At 44.7% G+C, this 18,359-nt stretch overlaps 1 protein-coding gene across 2 annotated transcripts in view; it reads left to right on the plus strand.

The window, feature by feature from the left end:
- The window catches only part of MXD4 (MAX dimerization protein 4), a 40,643-nt gene that overhangs the window by 1,728 nt on the left and 20,556 nt on the right, over nucleotides 1–18,359 (plus strand). For both annotated transcript variants that reach the window (XM_014935983.1, XM_014935985.1), the window contains exon 3: nucleotides 8,641–8,670. In XM_014935983.1, coding sequence (XP_014791469.1) covers nucleotides 8,641–8,670 — 30 coding nt within the window. The remainder of the gene's footprint in view (nucleotides 1–8,640; nucleotides 8,671–18,359) is intronic.

Genomic DNA, 18,359 nt, shown 5'->3' on the forward strand with positions numbered 1-18,359 from the left:
GCTTTGTTTGCCGCTGGGGCAGCGGCTGTGTACGTGCAGGAGGCTGTCTTACAGGGACAGTGCCGGCCCCGGCCTGCCTGGGAGCTCCTCCAGCCCTCCGCTCTGCCTTGCTCTGCTTTGCTCTTCCAGGGCTGCTCCGGAGAGGACCGAAGACCGTGCCCAGCTGGGCCTGCCTTCGCCCCGGAGCGGGGATGCTCTTCCCCCCCAACACCGCAGGCTCCGCTCTGCACGGTGGTGGCTGGATGGTGGCTCCTGTAGAATAGCCTAAAATGAACTCGGCTTGCACGTGACGTGTTTTCCAAACGAGCAGCGAGTCTCGGCGGGCCCGCTCCGCTCTCGCTCCTCCAGCGGGCATCCCGCAGGGCAGCAGGCAGCTGGGTCTGCTGGCGCTGGGGAGGTGCGGGGCAGAGGGCCAGCGGCCGCTCCTGGGGCACCGGAGGTGCAAACTGAAATCAAAAGCTGACGAGCTCCCTCCTTGAGAAAAACACGAGCTGCCGAGCGCCCTGCTCGTGCCTACTGCGGCTGAGCGATGTGTCTTGAAGATAACTGAGGGGGAGCAAATTGTTCCCCTATGCCCCTACTCCAAGCAAGGCAACCATTTCAGCGGGCATTAATTGCAGTACTCCTACGTTTTTCTGTTTTAGTTGAATTCTTTGTCTCATCTGGGAGCATAGGGAAGACGTCAGTTCATTTAAAAAAGAAAGTCATCAGGAGCCGGAGGCGGGTCTTGTTTACTGAGACACTGCTCCTGAAGATTTTTAATTATTTTCTTATAAAATATGCTCGCTGCCTTTACAAAAAATTCACAGTAAACCAAGACAGGTCTCATAGGATTTGCAGCTGTAAACTGCTCATTGAATTGTGCGGATTTCTTCTTTTCTGTCTCTTGCATTCAAGAAATCTGTGTTACTTACAGAGCTATTATTCCATCGTTTCCGTTCTTAGGTCTCTTGTCATCCGCTACAAAATAGTTATTTGTCTGAACTGTAAGCTGCTTTCAGGAGTTTTTAGGAGAGGATTTGTAATCTATCAAATACAGCAGAATTAAAAGATTTCTGGTTACAGATTTGCTAGCGTTATTAAAGCTTTAACCAGTTATTAAAGCCGAGGCATACACCTCTGCTTGCAGTTACCTTCCTGCTTTTTTTCTGCCTGCAGATTTATATTTACCTGTTCGGTCTTCCGCTCGGATTCTCACTCTGTAGCAGTGGCAACCTTCAGAAATGCCATGCTGTGGCACATGACGTATACATTTACTTACACTTTCTTTTCTTCTCGCTGCAGTGGATTAGGGATGAGTGGCTTGTGTTACGGGACAGGGTAACGCTTGTCAATAAATGGTTTCAGGGGTGGCTACCAGCAGGACGGGGCTTTGCCTGGACACCGGGCGTGCTGGCCGGTGAGGGAAGCAGATGCGCAGTGCTTTAATGCAGCACCCTGCTATTTCAGGGAGGGAGGTGCAGCAGCAGGGCCCTGTGGGCACCTCTGCGTTGTACCTACCGACTCCGTACCCACACCTAGCGATCGCTGCTCGGGCCTGCCTGCGAGATTAGATTTGAGGGGGAGAAATTATCCTTACGTTTGAACGTCCAATCTGAAATGGCATGAAGTACGCCAGCATCACTGGTTTGTTATTATTTGGAGCTCATAGGCTATAGGCTCCGAGCCCCCAGACTGGAGTCTGAATTTTTGATAATACAGTTAAATCTTCCTAAGCAACTCAAAGATTAACAGAGGGAGACGACTGGCCAAAGTTCAGAGGATCTGGAGTGGTCGTGGGTGATGTGAACCACTGGGCAAAGTGTTTGTCCATATTGTTCCACTTTAACTGTTTTCCAGACGTGCTGGGTTTGGAGCATCAGATGCAGGCAAGCGTGATTGTGTACGTGTCTGAAATTTACGGCTTATTATTGTGTTGTTTTTCTTACATATAAAAATATATACTTTAGATTGAGGAGTAGGAAAGGAGCAGAAAACAGCACGTTTCAGAACTGCAGGGGCTTTGTTGTTGTTTTCATTATCTATTTTTGTATCCTGCTGCTTGCGGCATCTGATCAGATTAAAAAGTGAGATATATCTTTTTTATCTTGCTTTATGAGCTATACATCTATAAAAGCATGAAAAACATCTTCCTCCTCGTTCTTGGAAAATTGGAAAAGGGGAGAGGAGGAGAAAAACTGTCAGATGCGAGGAAGCCTGGTGTGCTCTACCCTTCTTCTTTGTTCTGTACATTCTCCCCCATGTTGCCTGCGGCTGCGGGGGATGCGGAGTGTACCCCGTGTGGTACCGGGGTGCTGGGCTGGGCACTGGGCAGGGATGGATTACAGCTATTCAGCGAGGGTGCTGATGGACCTCCTTCTTCTGCCGAGGTGGTGGGTGATGTTCATGCAAGAACACGTATCTTGAGACCTCCGTCCTCTTGTTGAAGGCTGGCGAGGCCCAGACCTGCAGGAGAGGAAGGGGGAGGACAGCTCCCCGCTTTTTGGACAGGATGCTCACTGCGATTCAGTGAGAAGTAATTTTGACAGGTTTGGATTCACGCAGGGAAAAATACCAACAGAATTGCATTGAATTAACCAAAATCTATAAGCTTTCTGTCCACTGCAGGAATTTAATGTTTTTTGCTTTGTCCACTGATAGGTTCAGATCAAAATTGGAAATGAACATTAGCAGTTTGTTGCTAAACAATTTTCTCGGCGTTACTGGTAGCAACCAGACACAATTTTTAGCCATTTCTTTTTCACTTCTACATTAAAATTACTTGATTTTTCTGTGTTTTCTTCTCACTCAGTTTCTTATGATGTGCCCTTTCCCATGTTACACGAACCAAACTGCTTTGTTTTGTCTGTCTTTCTGATTTGCCGTTTGTACTGTGTCCTCAGCTGAGATTCAGACTTGTTCCCCTCCAGTGGTTTTGACCAAAATCCTCTGGCAAGTGAAGCTGGATTTTTGTTTTGCAAAGAGGACAGGAGATTGGACAAAGGCACACGATTAACTTTTTTTTGGGGGGGTGGGTAGGTAAGCCTAGGTCACATCTTCTTGTTACACTAATACTTATCAGGTGCTTGACCACAGTATAATAAACGTCTCCTCTTCACAGAGCAGTGGCTGTAGTTTCTCAAGCAATGCCATACAGTCTAATAATTCTTGTTCACCTGTAGTTGGAATTAAAGAAAAGGCATGAACTGAACAGCTGGACTTAGTGCAGTTGTGCCTTGGAAATGTGAATAACAAATATTCACAAGTCCCCCCAAGCTTGCCATTTGATCCAAGGAAATGGAGAGGTAACGCCTGTGTGATGTGCCGAGGAGCAATACAATGCAAATCTGAAATTCGGTGACGTTTGCTTGCAAGGCAGGGTACACTGATAGAAAACCACGCCAGCCTGCAGATAACTGGGCTGTCCTGTGCCCTGGCTGTAATGACACCCACCAGCTGTGGGGTGGCTTGAGCTGTGCGTGGGTGTGAGGCGCATGTCCGCCCGTGCACGGGGGAGCTCAGGCAGCTGCTTTGACATGAAAGGGTCAGAAATAAGGTAAAAGGAAAACTAAAATCTTAGCGTTAGATGCCAGTCTACTGAGGTCACGGTTAAATTCACTTGCAGAGCAAGGAACTGGACGTCAGTGGTGCAGTGTGTTTGGCCTGTTAATTTAGGAACTGGTTTATTGAAGGAAGGGGCAGCAAAATAAATGCAGGTTTATAAATATATCTTCTGTATCTATTAATTAATATTTTTGCTCATGTGTTATATAAATAGACTTGTACTTTGTGCTGAGTTCTGGCAAAGGGTTATATCTAGAAAAAGATGAAAGCTGCATTTGGTGTTTCAAATAAAAACAGAGCCTAATGTCCAAATTCCTCTGTTAATGTTGGCTCGTAGTGAGGGTCAACCTGTGGCCTGCAGAGCAAGCCCCTTGCTCCGCGCAGATGTTATTCTGTGCCCACACAAAGCAGCTTAGGGATCATAGCCCGATTTTTATTTTGTTTTTCCTTAATTTTTTTTTTTTTTTTGGTGGGAGGCCGAGAATAAAGCACTGCAGACGTGGCTCCTCTGCTTTTTTGCCTGGCTCTCTGAATTCGGTAGATCCCTCTGGGTTTGCTTTCCTAAAGCTTGGTGGCAGAGGCACAATGACATCACCATGCTTGTTTTTAAAACTGATGCATTTTAGTCCTGATAGAATAGATCTCACCAACTGGTCTGTCACCCCTGAGGAACTGCAGTAGGTCTGCGATGCCCAGGAGTCGTAATGTTCGTGCAATTGAGGAAAACAAATTGCCACCTTATTAGAAGTGTGTTTGGGCCTCGCCGCCGCAAACATGTGGCAGCACAAACTTGAATGAGGTGCTGGAGCCAGAGCTCTGCATCGAGGCTGTGCCAGGGTGCCTGGTTACCAGATCCCAGCTGAATCTGCAGGGCTGGTTAAATTTTGCTATGAGGAGAATGCAAGTCATTTCTAGCGGATTAATTCCATACAGGCTATTTCTTCGACAGGCTGTAAGTGATGTGTCCAGTTTAAAAAAAAAAAAAAAAAAGGGAAAAAACCCCAATGACCCAGGAGCAGTGTATACTGGGCAGGATATGTATTTATGTGCAGGTTTATTGCTGCAGCACTCCTCGTCTCGGGCGATTCGGGTGGTGGGCTGTAATATTTTCAGGCGCATCCCAGGGCAGGTTATGTATGGAGACAGGAAATTCCCTGGAAACGAATCAGGATCTTTTCCAGCCTTAAGCTGTGTCGCAGTCACATCCAGAGAAGACTGCTGGTGTGTGAACGGTGTGCTCTTGCCCACCGGCACGCTTGGGATTGGGAATCAGATGCAGACACTTAGTGTGTAGCACCTTGTAAAATTTCTTGCTCCGTTTGTTCTTGCTCTTTTGGCTTGGACAAAAGGTGAAGCGCAGGCAACATAGTTTGTGTGTGACCCTCCAAGTGCTGTGTGGCCTTAGGTGCAGTTGTATCTTCTGCACATGGGTTGTACAACACCCTGCTAGTTCTGGCACAGACAAGGCTCTTGCTACCTTTTTAAGCATTTTGTTAACTAGCCCGCTCTGCTCCCTATAGCGCTTCAAAATGCATTGGCAACCAGTAGCGTATCAGTGACTTGCAGCCTGGACCTGGCTCCCATTAGCCTTGGGGAAGAAGTTTCAGCAGCCTTGCTGATATGTCCCTGCTTTTGTCAGGAGCTGGTGTTGGTTTCCTGCCAACAAGATACAGCGGCTGGTGGGGCAAATGGAAGGAGGAGTAAGGGAAGATGATTTAGTAACCAAACAGGCAGTGCGTCATGTGTATGGTGAAATCTCAGCTTGGTACATGTGGGTAGTTCCTGCTGGCTTACCTGTAAACTGGTAGGAAGTTATTCTTTTGTGGGGGGGGTTGTCTTTTCTGGGTTAGTCTTATTATCTCAATTAGCACCTATCCTAATAGTGATGAATGTTGCATCAACCACATGCTCAAATACGATTACCTAGAAGCCTTGTTTAGGGGAGGAAGGGAGGTAGAAGGGGACAGCATTAGGGACTAATTGTTGGAAGTGGCACAGCACCTTGCAAATTATTAACTGCATTCACTTGGCTCCTTCCCCTTCTTTCAAGACTTCTTTTGACAATTTATTCTCAAAGAAAATTGAACTACTACTTCATAGCTTGTGAACTGCTTGGCATTTGCTAAAGGGATATTAGGGCTGTCTCAGGTCAACAATGTAGTCTAAGCAGCAGCAATGCTGATTTCCTCCTTCCGAATCTGTGATGTTGCTGATGTGTTGGTTTTTTTTATTGTTGGCTTTTCCCTTCCTTTTTTATCTGAACCTTTTAGTGACACCTTTCCTTCATCACTGCTACCCCCAGCCCCCCAGGTTTTGCCTTGAGATACAGAACCTAATATACTGAACTTAAGCTAAATACCAAAGCCTTCCTTCTCTTGCAGCGACTTTTGAAGGGCTCCTTCAGACCATTTGACTGAAAACCATAGCGTACATCTGTCTCTTCTATATAAATGTAGATATCCATATATCTTCTTAGTCCAGGACCACACCTTACCTTTTAATAAAGTAATAAAAGACTCTGTTTAAAAACGGAGGTAGTGCTTGGGCTGCTGGTTTGTGTGTAGACCCATTCTTACGGGTTTCCTCCTTGCTTCAGGTTGCATGAAAAGCAGGAGATGGTTATTCTTGCAATATATTGTGGTGTAGACAGTGAAGGAGAGAATAAGTAGTATTTAGAGAGAATATCATCTCTTCTGAAAACAAACCCAACAAACCATCACGCTTGTAATAGGTTATTTAGCCTGTTCTGTAGATGGAGCAACCATCAGGTAAATGTCAAAGCTCTCAGTTTTGGTTCCCGGATAGGGCCTGATAGTTGAGGCATTAGTCAGCCTTCCTGCACCTCCTGAAGCGTGTGGCTGGTGCCCATGTTTGTACACATCAGTTAGGCTTCTGCATCCCAAAGAGCTCTATAAAGAGGCACGCATTTGCTGCCGCTCCGTTTGGTAGTGGCCATAACCAGGGCAGGCAGCTACGCCCCTCCAATGCTGGTCTGGCAGGACCAGGTGAAGATCAGGGCCACCATTTGTGAGCCAGAGGTGCCTTGTAGGTGTGGTGTGTGCAGGAGGACTTCCAGGTACTCACTGCATCTGCTCTTAACCCACCAAAATGCTCTGTGCAGGCGGAACTTCTTGGTCAGTGGTTCTCCTGCTGGTGCACCGGCCACCATGTGTGCTCAGCGGTGCTGGGTGCGAGCTCAGCTACAGCAGGCAGGTTGGAATTGGCTCGTTAGAGTGATGATGTGTACATCGTGTGTATAATTGCCAAAAATTTCAGGGAGATCATGCCATAGAGCTGAATCTAGGCCAGCCTGTATTTCCTCTCTCTGAGAGCTTCCTATGAGCGGTGTCTTTGTGCCTTTGACAGGCCCATTGGGGGTGTTTGGGGAGAATGGTTCCTCCTGAACTTACATCTTCTGTGTGTTTTCGTAAACGTTGGCGGATTTGGCATAGTGTTTGTCACTTTTCACGGAGAAAAGGTTTGAGCTATCTCTGTGGGTGTAGGAGTAGAAAATAAAAACAATATTCCCTTATTATGGTCAAATGGCAAAGGCAGTAAATCACAGTAAACCCAGCCCACCTGGATTATTACTGTAGCACAGAATATGCGTAAAACAGTGTTCAGTGTTGCTGCATTGGTCGGGAGCATGGCATAGTAGAAACATTGTGACTCACTTGATGCAACAAGTTTAAAAAAATTAAATTCACGGGCTTTTCAGAAATATTTCCCAGGTAGTGGTTGACATAGCTGATGTGTTGGTAGCGACACTGGGATGCTTTCCAGTGAAAATGGATTAACATCACTGCTGAACTTTGCATGCATTTGAGTTTTCTTCTACCTGCAGAGGGGCAGTTTGCTTAATTCCTTGCAGGATCAGGAGCCGTGGCGGGCTGAAGTAAATCGCTTGTGTGTTTTTTCATCGGTTATCTCTTTGCGTGAGCTTTGCTGTCTTGTTTCCCCTCTCTGTGGCCAGAGAGATTTCGTCACCAGTAACACCTAGGTATGCCGCAGCAACCGGCTGCCTGCGCCTGTGCGGGGAGAGGCAGAGCAGCTCGCCGCCGGGCAGGTCCTGCATCTGTGCAGGGAGAATTTCTCACCCTGGGATGTCTCTGCTCGCTCGATGGACTGTGCACTCGCACCTCCACAAAGCTGTCTCGGTCAGCTCATCGTGCCCAGATGCAGGCAGGGGTTACAGGAGAGCTGCTTTGATGTAATCTGCCAGCCGTAAAAGCTGCCGCTGCCTTTGTATTTTTTTTGATCCTTACGTACTGGCAATGTTTTTAGTTGGGCAAAACTGAAAGTCTGGGAAGTTGCTGGTTTTGAAGTGGTGACAATAACTTCATTTTAGGAAAATTTCTACTCTAAGCTGTGTAAATAAATAAAATTAATATTTCCAGCTGAGGCAACTAAAAAAAGAAATCTCCAAGAAGTTAGGGCTGCCTTCTAAATGCAAAAAACCTGAAGCATTGACTGGAGAGGGAAAAAAAAAAATCTTGAATCATAGTAGATTGGAAGAGAATAGCATACTGATGTGGTCAGTTCAGGGACCGGCAATTTTATTACATTTCTTCTGTTTGTAGACTCAGAAGAATTAAGAAGATTCCTTTCTTTTTGCCATTAAGGTGTCAACAGCAACAGCAGTGGTTAGCTGCTGATTTTTCTTTCTCCTTCTCCGTGGGCTTGAAAGCTGGCTTTTTGGGTGCTTTTTACTCTTACCTGCTGCCATTTAGATCTTCTAACGCTTTCTGCCCCCTCATAATTTTTCTTCACAGATAAAAATCTTGTGGGCTGTTTTTATTACTAACCTGCTCAGTTTTTTATGTCCAATTCTGTCTCTGAATCTATTGAATGTTAATAAATGCAAATTTATTATAATTCCCCCCCCAAACCCACGGTTTACTCATGGAAATTAAGTTGATACCCTGAAGTATCTAAGGGATGTAAAAGTGAACCAATTTAACAGCGAAGCTGTTTCATAATCCATATAAATACATGTTTTAGAGAGCTCTTTTGCAACTTATGCAGGTTTTGGTTTTTAAATATTCTATATCTTGGTATCTGTCCTTTTCTCTAATACTTCTTTTCTCTTTTTAATAGGTCATCACACAACGAGCTAGAAAAACATAGGTAAGTCTTGAGAAAAAACCAAATTAAAAGATGTATGGCTGACATTAGAATTACAATGCTTATTGAAGAATATTTTGTTGAAATTGTTTTGATTCTGCACTGAATAGTTTATTAAGTTGGGCTTTTTTTATCAACTAAAATCTAATAGGTAAAATATTATTTGGCTTTTTTCCTGTTGTTTGGTATGCTATTTTTGAAACACCACTGATAATTAGCTTTAGACTGAGTAATGCTGTAACTGGTTAACCATATTGTTACTAATCAAGAATCTGATTACAGCAACTGTTTTCTAGAGGTGTTAAATGCTATAAGTACGATCAGAGTATTCTGTGATTAAGGTGGATGATTTTCGGGGAACAGTATGTCACACAGGGTTATTCTATGTTTTTTTTAAAGTATGCCTAAAGTGCAGTTAATTTTCATCTTGCATGTAAGTACCTACAGATACGTTTTTCCCCTCCGTCTGCTTCCTTGCTGGTATGTGTCCTGTCCAACGAGCTGTGTGTGGGATAGAAATCAGCAACTCCTGAGCTGCAGCCCTGGTTCTGTGTATCCAGCGCTGTGAAAAGCTGCACTTATTTACCAAGGACATTTATTACACCCTGAAGACCTGATTTTTAAAGAACTCATGTTTGCACAGTTTGGGAGGCAGCCTTTACCGTCTATTGTATCTTGTCAGAGTTTGTTTGCAGCTGGGCTTTTTAGCTGTAGGAAGTCCCCCCGGGGTCTGCCTCTCTGAAAGGTGCACAGAGAGAGCTGCTGGGTGCCAAAGGTGCTTTCGGTCTCCCAGCTGGGCAGCACCCCGGCACCCTCGCTGTGGGATCACTGCCTTTCACTTACCATTCGGGCAGCAGGACAAACTTTCTTTCGGGTACTTTTTCATTCTTGTTCGTGGAGCTTGTGGTCTTTCAGGTTTCATGCATCCAAAGAAAGCAAGGGGTGTATGTGTGAAAATGACTTAAACCTCTTTGCATGCTTCTAAATACGTGAAACATGGTTGATGGCACAACAAGATTGGACTCAGGGGGTTTTTTTTTTGTGTGTGTGTGTGTCGTTCTGTGGCCGCAGTTATGTAGCAGCTAGACCATCACTTCCCTTGCATGCCTACATGCTTTCCTGTAGTTTAATTGTAATATGAGTAAACTATAGCCCTGCCTAATAGCCACGTGGTCATCCTAGAGATGAGAGGAACTGGGGAAGGCTCAAGCTCACAAACGCAGGCCTGGGCTGCAGAATGCAGTGCATTGGCTAAGGCAGTGAAATCAGCTGGCAGAAGTTCTGCTGACAGAGTCTTCAGGAAAATAACTTCATGCAAAATTGTGTCCTTTGGTTGCACTTTTATTTAAAAAAAAAAAAACAACAACTTTGGTCCCAACTGTGCTTTTTTCTCACTCTCTTTTTTTTTTTTTCCATCCTCTTTCCAGATACTCTGTTCCATTTCTTCCTTTTCCCCTGCTCCATCATTACTGACTTGTCACCATCTAAACTGCGTATTCTTTTTTTCTTTTTTCTACCAGTCATTTTTATAACCTGAGCATGGAGTTGCCTCTTCTTCACCCTGCTCTGCCTTATCGTGTTTAAGCAGCACAGTAAATGAGGCACAACAGCATTTGCAGCAGATGCAGGGGCAGAAGAAGGATCTATTAATTGTTCAATCTCTGTTCTCACTTTCAGTTCTGTGTTGTATCTTTGTAGTAGCTGGACCATATAGTCTTTGCCTTGCTAGCTTTTCTTTCTCTGCCATCTCAAGGTCAAAATAGGTAAACTGCAAGGTATGTCTTGTGATTATACAACGAATAATTGTAACCACTGCTGCTTGCTGTACCTCCTACAGTTACACTATACTCGAAGCCAGATTTTATTATTCCTGGTGGGAACCTGCAAATTAGTGCAAGATCCTTGTGTGTGCAAACACGGGTTCACAAAAGCAGATCAGGTATGCACAACTAGTTACCAAATGCATTGGTGCAAACGACTCTTGTAATTTTTTTTTTTTTTTAACAACCCCCTCCTCTAGTGCTGTGGGTGTACCAGCTCATAGTACTGATCGTACTGTTTTTCATTCTGTTTTACTAAAATTGCATTAAAATCTACTGAGCACAGTGTAAAGTTTAATGCAAGATTTGCAGCCGTAGTGAGTCCCCGTAGCAGCAGAGCCCGTCCTCTTCCCTCGGCGCTGCCCTGCCTCACTGGCTGCAAAGCTCTGGATGTTGATTTTGGAGGTGAATCCTTTCCAGGACCAGCACCGTTGACTCACCACTGCCATGATGCTTCTGGCTGAGACACACGTGGTTATCTCAGAGGAGCCTGTCACAAGGAGGAAGAGAGGAGATGGCTGCTCATATCCTCCTCCTTGCCCAGTCCCTCACGTGGTGTCTGTGGGCTGGACTGAGTGCTGGAGAGCAGGGAAATGGCTTCCTCATTTACAGGGCCTTTGTGTCCTGGATGAGGGTGGCCAGAACTGCCACTAACCAAAAAGCCACAGTAGCCGTGTAGTGGAACATGGTGCTGTTCAGGTTATCCGTTGGTGTTGCACGTAAGAGGTTTTATCTCTGGTTTTGATGTCAGTGGGAATGGTAGTGGTTGATCTTTCTGTGTGTGCAGATTCAGACATTTGGCACCACTATTTTAATTTGCATTTTCTACTGCTGGGTCTCTTTTCTGTATGCTCTTGAGGGGATGCTCAGAGGAAGATGAATGCAAGTAGAGACATAATTCCACCAAAAACTCTTGTTATGTGATAGAATTCAGACTACAATTATAGTAAAGTGTTAACAATTCATACCTAAAATTCCTTCTTCTCTGCTTTAAGTCTTCCTAGAATGCCCTGTTCAGAACTTCCATGTGTGTTCATGATAGTGAAACTGTAAGGACTCATCCCTCTAATGGCAGTCCTGTTTTGGTCCTTTGTGATCAAGGTTTGCATCTCAGAGCCATGAAACATGAAACATAAATTAAAAGGAGGAAGGCAGGAAATCTTCTGTCCTAAGGACAGATGAGATTCCAAAAGATATTTTAATAACTACAGACAAGTCAATCAGATGGCACACGGATGTAACTAGTTCCTAATGGCAAATATATACGTTTGTATTCATGTATTTATTTTCTGTTATTGTTTCTAGCCCAAGCACTGTATCAGTAGGGTTTCACAGAGCAATGTAAATACCAAGTACATTGGTAATCATGTCTTTTTGCAAGGCAGTTTTTAAATCAACCTAGCCTGACAGCTGTACAGAGGAATTCAACTTCCATAGTGTGAAAAAAAACCCGCAGGAATCCATGAGACACTCAAGCTTCTTTAAAAGATACAACATAATCTCATTTATTTGCTTCAACTTACACTAGTTCTACATTACAATGTAAAACCCGAGGTATATTCCCCTGGAGATTGTACTGAGGTCTTCACACTGCTCTGTGAAGGCAGTGAGTCATCTGCCCTCTGCTATTCATGTGTGGACTTGTCCCCCCAGCTTGCGCAGGGCTGCGGAGGAAGTGACACCTCCCTGCCCTGGTCCATCCTTTCTTGTTGGAAGCAGATGGAGTCCCGATGAGGGATGCTGGGACCAACCCATCAGGGCTTCTTCGGTGAGAAAGTAATTTCACTCCTGCCTGGCTGCGAGGAGCTCTGCTGCAGGAGGAGTTCAAGATCTTGTCATTTCTGTGGCCAAGTCTTCGAAAATAGCTTGTGAAACTGAATGATTTTAAAGAATAGCTTTTAAGAATCCATGAGGAAATTATTAAAAGTGTGCCATGAAATCAGCAAGCTGCACGCTGCTGTCCCCGGGCTGGCACCGTGTGAGCTAACGAGTGCCTTGGCTGGGTGATCATGGTATGGCTTGATACAGATGGATGGTTATCTCCTGCTTCTCTCAAACCATTTGTCTTATTCTCTGGTGGTGGTTTTTTTTAGTCAAGAAGGAGGGAAGGGGTAGATTAGCAGGGGTAAAAGTTGTTCCACCTGCATTCCACAAAATGGTAAACACCTGGCAAGCAGTGGGAGTATAATTAGAAGATGGAGCTGATGAATGCCTTTGGGGTAGGATGGACCAGCGATCTGGAGTATGGCAGTGCTCAGCAGTGCAGCATCTGAGTTGTAAGTGCTCTCCTGCTTGGAGGAATCAGCAGATCCTGTCCCACATCCCTGAGCAAAATGCAATGTCCCTAGTTTGACAAAACCTGGTGAGGTGAGTGGAGCTAAAAACCAGGCATTGCTGTTGGGAGAGCTGTACTCTAGGGGCATTTCCCTGCTTTCCTATGGAAGCTGCTCTGAGAAGAAGTGCACAAATGTTCAGCTCAGCCACTGGGTGCTGGTGGGACAGGGAGCAGTTGTCTCTTGTTCAGGGCTCACTAGTTTGTATTGCAGTGAGCTGAGACTGCTGTGGAGGTGGCTTGGATCAGATGAGTGGGTCAGCCCCGAGTTTTTAAAAGTATAAGACCAGGTTGGGAATTACGTGAGACATAGTGACTTGGAAAACCTTTTAGTACAAGAAAACGAACCTTTCCTTCTTCCCAACTGAGCCTAATGTATGCATTGTTCACTGCGCTGGTCAGGTGGAAACTGAAAGTGTTCCCATGCGTGCAGAAGGCAATACAGTCCTGAGTTTTGGGTAGTGCTTTGTGTATTCTTTAAACCTAAAATCTTGCTAGAAGAAAGGTCATTATAGTGCTTCGTCATGTGTGTGAAGCAGATGTCTGTATATAAATGCAGGTTTTGATGAAAAATAGTAAGCTTTTGATGGGAGCATTATAATGTACAATATTAGCTGATCAAGTAAACAGAGTAGGTGCCTCTGAAGTTAAGTTCTAATAGTTCTTGTGAAAGAAGTGCAGATGAGCTTGCTAGGAGCACAGTTACATTATTTGGTACATTAGTTTCACCCACCAGGGTTACTTGGAGTTTAAAATTTGTATAAGCTGGGATAGTTCATAGATGGATGTCTTGAAATTATATCTGTGGTTCTTCATGTTATTAAATTGCAGGGTTAATGAAAAGCATGTAATCACCAGTTGCTGATAAACTTGGAAGTTTTGAAACAGAACTGAAAGGTCATTGAAATAACAGCATACCAAAACAACGCTTAATGGTTATTTTTATTATGCCTTTTCAAAATCGCAAATTACCATTGCAGTATTATGCAATGTAAAGATACAGCTGCATTGATCCATCACGCTGAATGGCTACGGTGCCACCAGGAGCTGAGGAATTCCCCTAACGGGCTGCTGGAGGTAAAGTGCTTCCAGGGAAGGGTCACCCAGTGGTGTGTGGCTGCCGTGGCTCCACGGGGAGTTTCTCCCAGCCTGGTTGCACGCTGCTGCTGGGTCCTGCTTCCTGCTGGCACAGGAGGGAGGGGAGCAGCTTCTCCAGCCAGTTGGTTTTCCTGACCCAGCTGACTGTCCCAGGCACACCCAAAGGCCAGCACAGTCCGAGGGAGGGATCGCTTCTTTGAGTGGCAGTATTAATTTACAGTACAGAATAGTACGGCTCGCTTCTTTTGTCAGTTTAATATTGCTCCTAAGCATCCAGTGTTGGCTGCTGTTGCCTGGGGAGCGCTGCACTGGATGGGTCTGACTGACCTGGTACAGATCTCATTGTTACAGTGGGTCTATAAAACCTGCTGCCGTTTCTAGGGCATGTCGTTTTACAGATAAACCATCTCGATAATGGGCTGCTACGTTAGTGGTGGGAACCACCGTGTCTTATTAGCAGAACTTAACCTCTGTGTTTTATCTGTTTTTTCTGGTTTTCTTGTCAAGTAAGGAACTTTTTATACCATCCAGTTGGTGTGAAGTGGTTTATTGCAGTTCAAGTGAATTGCAATAAAGATACCTTTGCGCTGCTTAAGCAAGGTAATGTCTTAGGAGTCTGACTTGCCTTTGTGAGAAGACAGCTACCGTGGTTTAGGGTTCAGCTCCCCCTTTCTCCCCACCTCTTATTGCCTTTTTGAGGATGCCAGCTCTACTGGTCAGGTGGAGGGGGTTGCCTCAGCCAGTACAGAGCTGAGTCTCAGCTCAAACCCCCTTTTACCTGTCATTTAACTGCAGGTTTCCAACAGAGGGGCAAAATATATACTGACATTTGTGTCTCAAATTGCTGTAATAAGTTTTTTTTGTGGAACTTGTTTAGCAACGTCTGTAAAGTAGGGGACCCACAGAACTGTAAATTTAATTCTGCAGTTTTGTTGAAAAGCATCGTCTGGGCCTGATGAATCCATGGAATGAAAGAAATTAGAAGGTTTAAAGCTTTGCACTGAAACGCGGGTCTTTCCTCACCTTTTCCCCGCCTGCAGGCAGTCAGCAATTGTCTGGACCTGTGGTTTGTCCTGTACTACATGCTGCAGTAGATACTGTAAATGCCCGTGAACTGAACTGCTGTCTTTGCAGTGCACACAGCAGCTCACCTGGCTACGCGCTCCCAACAACAGTGTCTTCTCACCTGGACTGCTGGTTTGGAAAGAAGGGGTATATTAAGCAGATGAAGCTTGGAAGTTAATCAGCTCGGGAAGTTATATTCCAGGTGTCAGAGATGTACACAGCCTCGTGCTTTGGATAAAGCTTTTATTCAGCAATGAAAAATGGACTAAAATACAGTCTTGACTAAATTGTAATGTCCTTTTTCCTGCTGATGTCGGCTTTGAACTGCAGAGCCTAAGTGCAGTCTTGGGTCTGGGCTCCAGAAAGCCATGTGCTTCCTGGCCGGCCAAACAGCCAGCAAAAAGCAGATGGGCGAGAAACCAAGTGCATGCGTTTTTTCCACTTGAATTTGTTCATCTCTCTCTCCAAACATAAGTCCATTGTGTGTCGGCCTCTAATGGACTATGTGAAAGGTGGTTTATGTTCTCAGCATCTGCTAATTGACCTGGCCAATTCTTACTCGCCGTGGTAGAAAGAGTGGACTGGTATTGTACAAAATGGAGATAGATGTGCCAGACTTCAGGTACTTTCAGGACCATACAGACAACAGCTAGGTGCTGATGCTTTGCAGACAGGGAAAGAGATGGCTAGTGGTGACTGCTGTCTTGATTGGAGGAGAAAAAGATTCATTGAATTAGGTATTAGAAAAAAAAAATGTTTTCCTTTTAAGCTTGCTTAGCTACATCTGGGCAAGTGAGCTGGAACTTGGATTTTTTATTTTTTTTTATTTTTTTTAAAATGTATTTAGGCAGCTAATAGGCTTTAAGGAGCTGGCCTCTGAAATGAGTCTTACGTAAGGCATCGGGAATCCTTGGCTGAATCCCAGCCAGCCCACAGATGAAAACTGGGTGTACAGAAGTGGTACCTGCCATGGGTTGAAGAGGTGGGAAATGCACCTGAAAGCTAGCAGTGCGGCTCCGGCTGTTCAAGGCAAGGTTGGCTCCGCACTCAGGATTCACTCCAAACCTGCAGGAGGCTGATTTATTTTCTCCCTGGTATGTCATGAGCGCAAAATTTTGAGGACCCAGTATTCCTTGTTGGAGTAGACACTAAGGGAGCAACCAGGCTGGAGGAAGTGATAATACTCTGTGTGTTGCTTGTCCTGTTCCCTATGTCCCTGCCTCCATGCTGTATTGGCATCTCTAGCTCTATTTTCAGTGCTCCTTTCAATGGGCTGCTTTTACTCCATTTGAGTATTGGATATATGGTGGCCTGGTCCCAAATTCAAAATGTCTCTTTCTGGATGGAACAACGTGTACTTTCCTGTTACAGCCCATGCTGCTTTCCCCTCATAATCTCTGTCAGTGGACAGATGTACTACACAGAATTCCTGTGCAGGTCAAGTCATTTTTAATCCATTTTCTCCCCTTGGTACGCTCGGTGGCTTGGCACATGGCAGGCTGTGGACCCAATTCTGCACCCCGTTCAGGGGATTTCAGTAGGAGCTGTGCCTGACTGCCTGCAAGCTGAACACCACATCACGTCCAGGCATCTACAGAGGATGTATTGAAGGTTCCAGAAACTGTACTAAGCATGAACATTTAGCCATCAGATCACAAATGCGAAAAGCATAATGCTTTTCCTTCACAGCAGTTTAATTTGGGCCTTTTTAGAAAAAAAAAAACAAAACCAAAACCCAAACCAAACAAAAACCACACAAATGAAAACTCCATGCATGTGATCCAATTAAAACTGACTTTTCTTGTCCTAAAGAACTGTGCAATTCACAAGAAAGGAGAAGGTATTCCTTCCCCCCAGCCCCTCCCCATTTTTGGAAGGAGAGGGTTGTTTTGGGACTGGGAGTGCTGTGTTTTGAGATGGAAACTGGAATGCTGAGCTATGTACGCATCCTATTAGAATAGAGCAGAGTGACAGGACTTGTCAAAGGATGTCAAGTGGCTAATATTATCGTTTAATTCCAGTTTGTTACACAGTTTTTTCTCTATACAAATTAGTGTAACTAATTGTGGAGTGCCTGGAGATTGCTGTAGCTGATAGAGAAGAGGTGTGCGCTTGTATGCATGTACATGAGGTCATCTGTTGCAATGCTTCTAACTTGAAAACTAATAGCTCTAGTTACAGGATACATGCCCTACATTAAGAAACCCTATATTAGGTTCTACCTTATAGCAAGAAAGCAGAAGATTGGGGAACAGTCAAAGACTACATCTGAATGTGGTAAAAGGTCTCTAAAAGGTTGGATAACGATTGCAAGTCCTCTCCTTCCAACTGCTGCCTTGGGATTAATGCCTAACAAATTTATCTGCTTTTTTTTTCATTGATGGTTCAATTTAGGTAACTAAATGAAGATAGAAGGTGCTAAATGAGGGGCCTGCCTGGCATGTAATTGCTGCCAGAATTTAGCAGCTCCTATTGAAGTTGGGAGTACTGTCAGTGTTTGCAAATACTGTCTGCGCAGACACTTTGTGTCTTACATACCACATTAGCTGGTATTTACAAAACATAAAGGTAGCAAACCCTGTAATTCCTCCAAATAAGATGACTTAATCCCGATTGGTAAATGCTGTTGTGTTGACTGCTGAAATGAACAGCATGGGTGGAGCAAATAATTTCTGCTAGGGAAATTTGGGAGCTTGTTGTGTGTGTTTGGCTGGAAGCAGTTATTGGGTTTAGGTGCTAGCAGGTATTTGAAATAGACTGTCAGGTGTCTTGGTTCCCACTGCCTGACTTTACATACTCACATGGCAAGTGGGTCCAAACTTGTATCTCTTCCTTCCATTGCCAGATAACTTCCATGCACTGCGCTTAACAAATCAGGGCTGAGTTCTGTGTGGAAGGAAGAAAGAAGGAGAAGGAGGAGGAAAGGGCGGAGAGTTCTAAAAAGCTGATCCATACCTTATCGTCCCAAAAAGGATCATTTTCAGACTCTGCTAGACTGCACCCTGATTGGCAGAGAGACAACCAGCTTTGTACTGTTCAATGGAAAGGGAAATAGGACGGAAATTAAATTATAAACAAAGCACTATCTGTGCTGTGGCAAGCTAAATCTAAACTTTGAGGCAGGACTGTCAGATATCTGCAACTCCCCACTGTCCCGTGATGCCAGGTTTTGTCACTGTTTAGGGGGGAAATATTAAATAAGTGTTACTCAGCTTCTAATTCATATGAAAGTAAGAGTAACTACTGTAGCCTTGGAAGAGACCATCTTTAATTACAGTCAGTGCATTTAATCCTTCCTCTAAATTTGTTTATATATACACCTCGCTCTGTCTTTTCTGTTCAGCTCTAATTACAAGGTTTCAATGATGGAGTTGGAG

This window comes from Calidris pugnax, unplaced genomic scaffold (genome assembly GCF_001431845.1).
Source record: "Calidris pugnax isolate Ruff unplaced genomic scaffold, ASM143184v1 scaffold14, whole genome shotgun sequence".
NCBI lineage: Eukaryota > Metazoa > Chordata > Aves > Charadriiformes > Scolopacidae > Calidris > Calidris pugnax.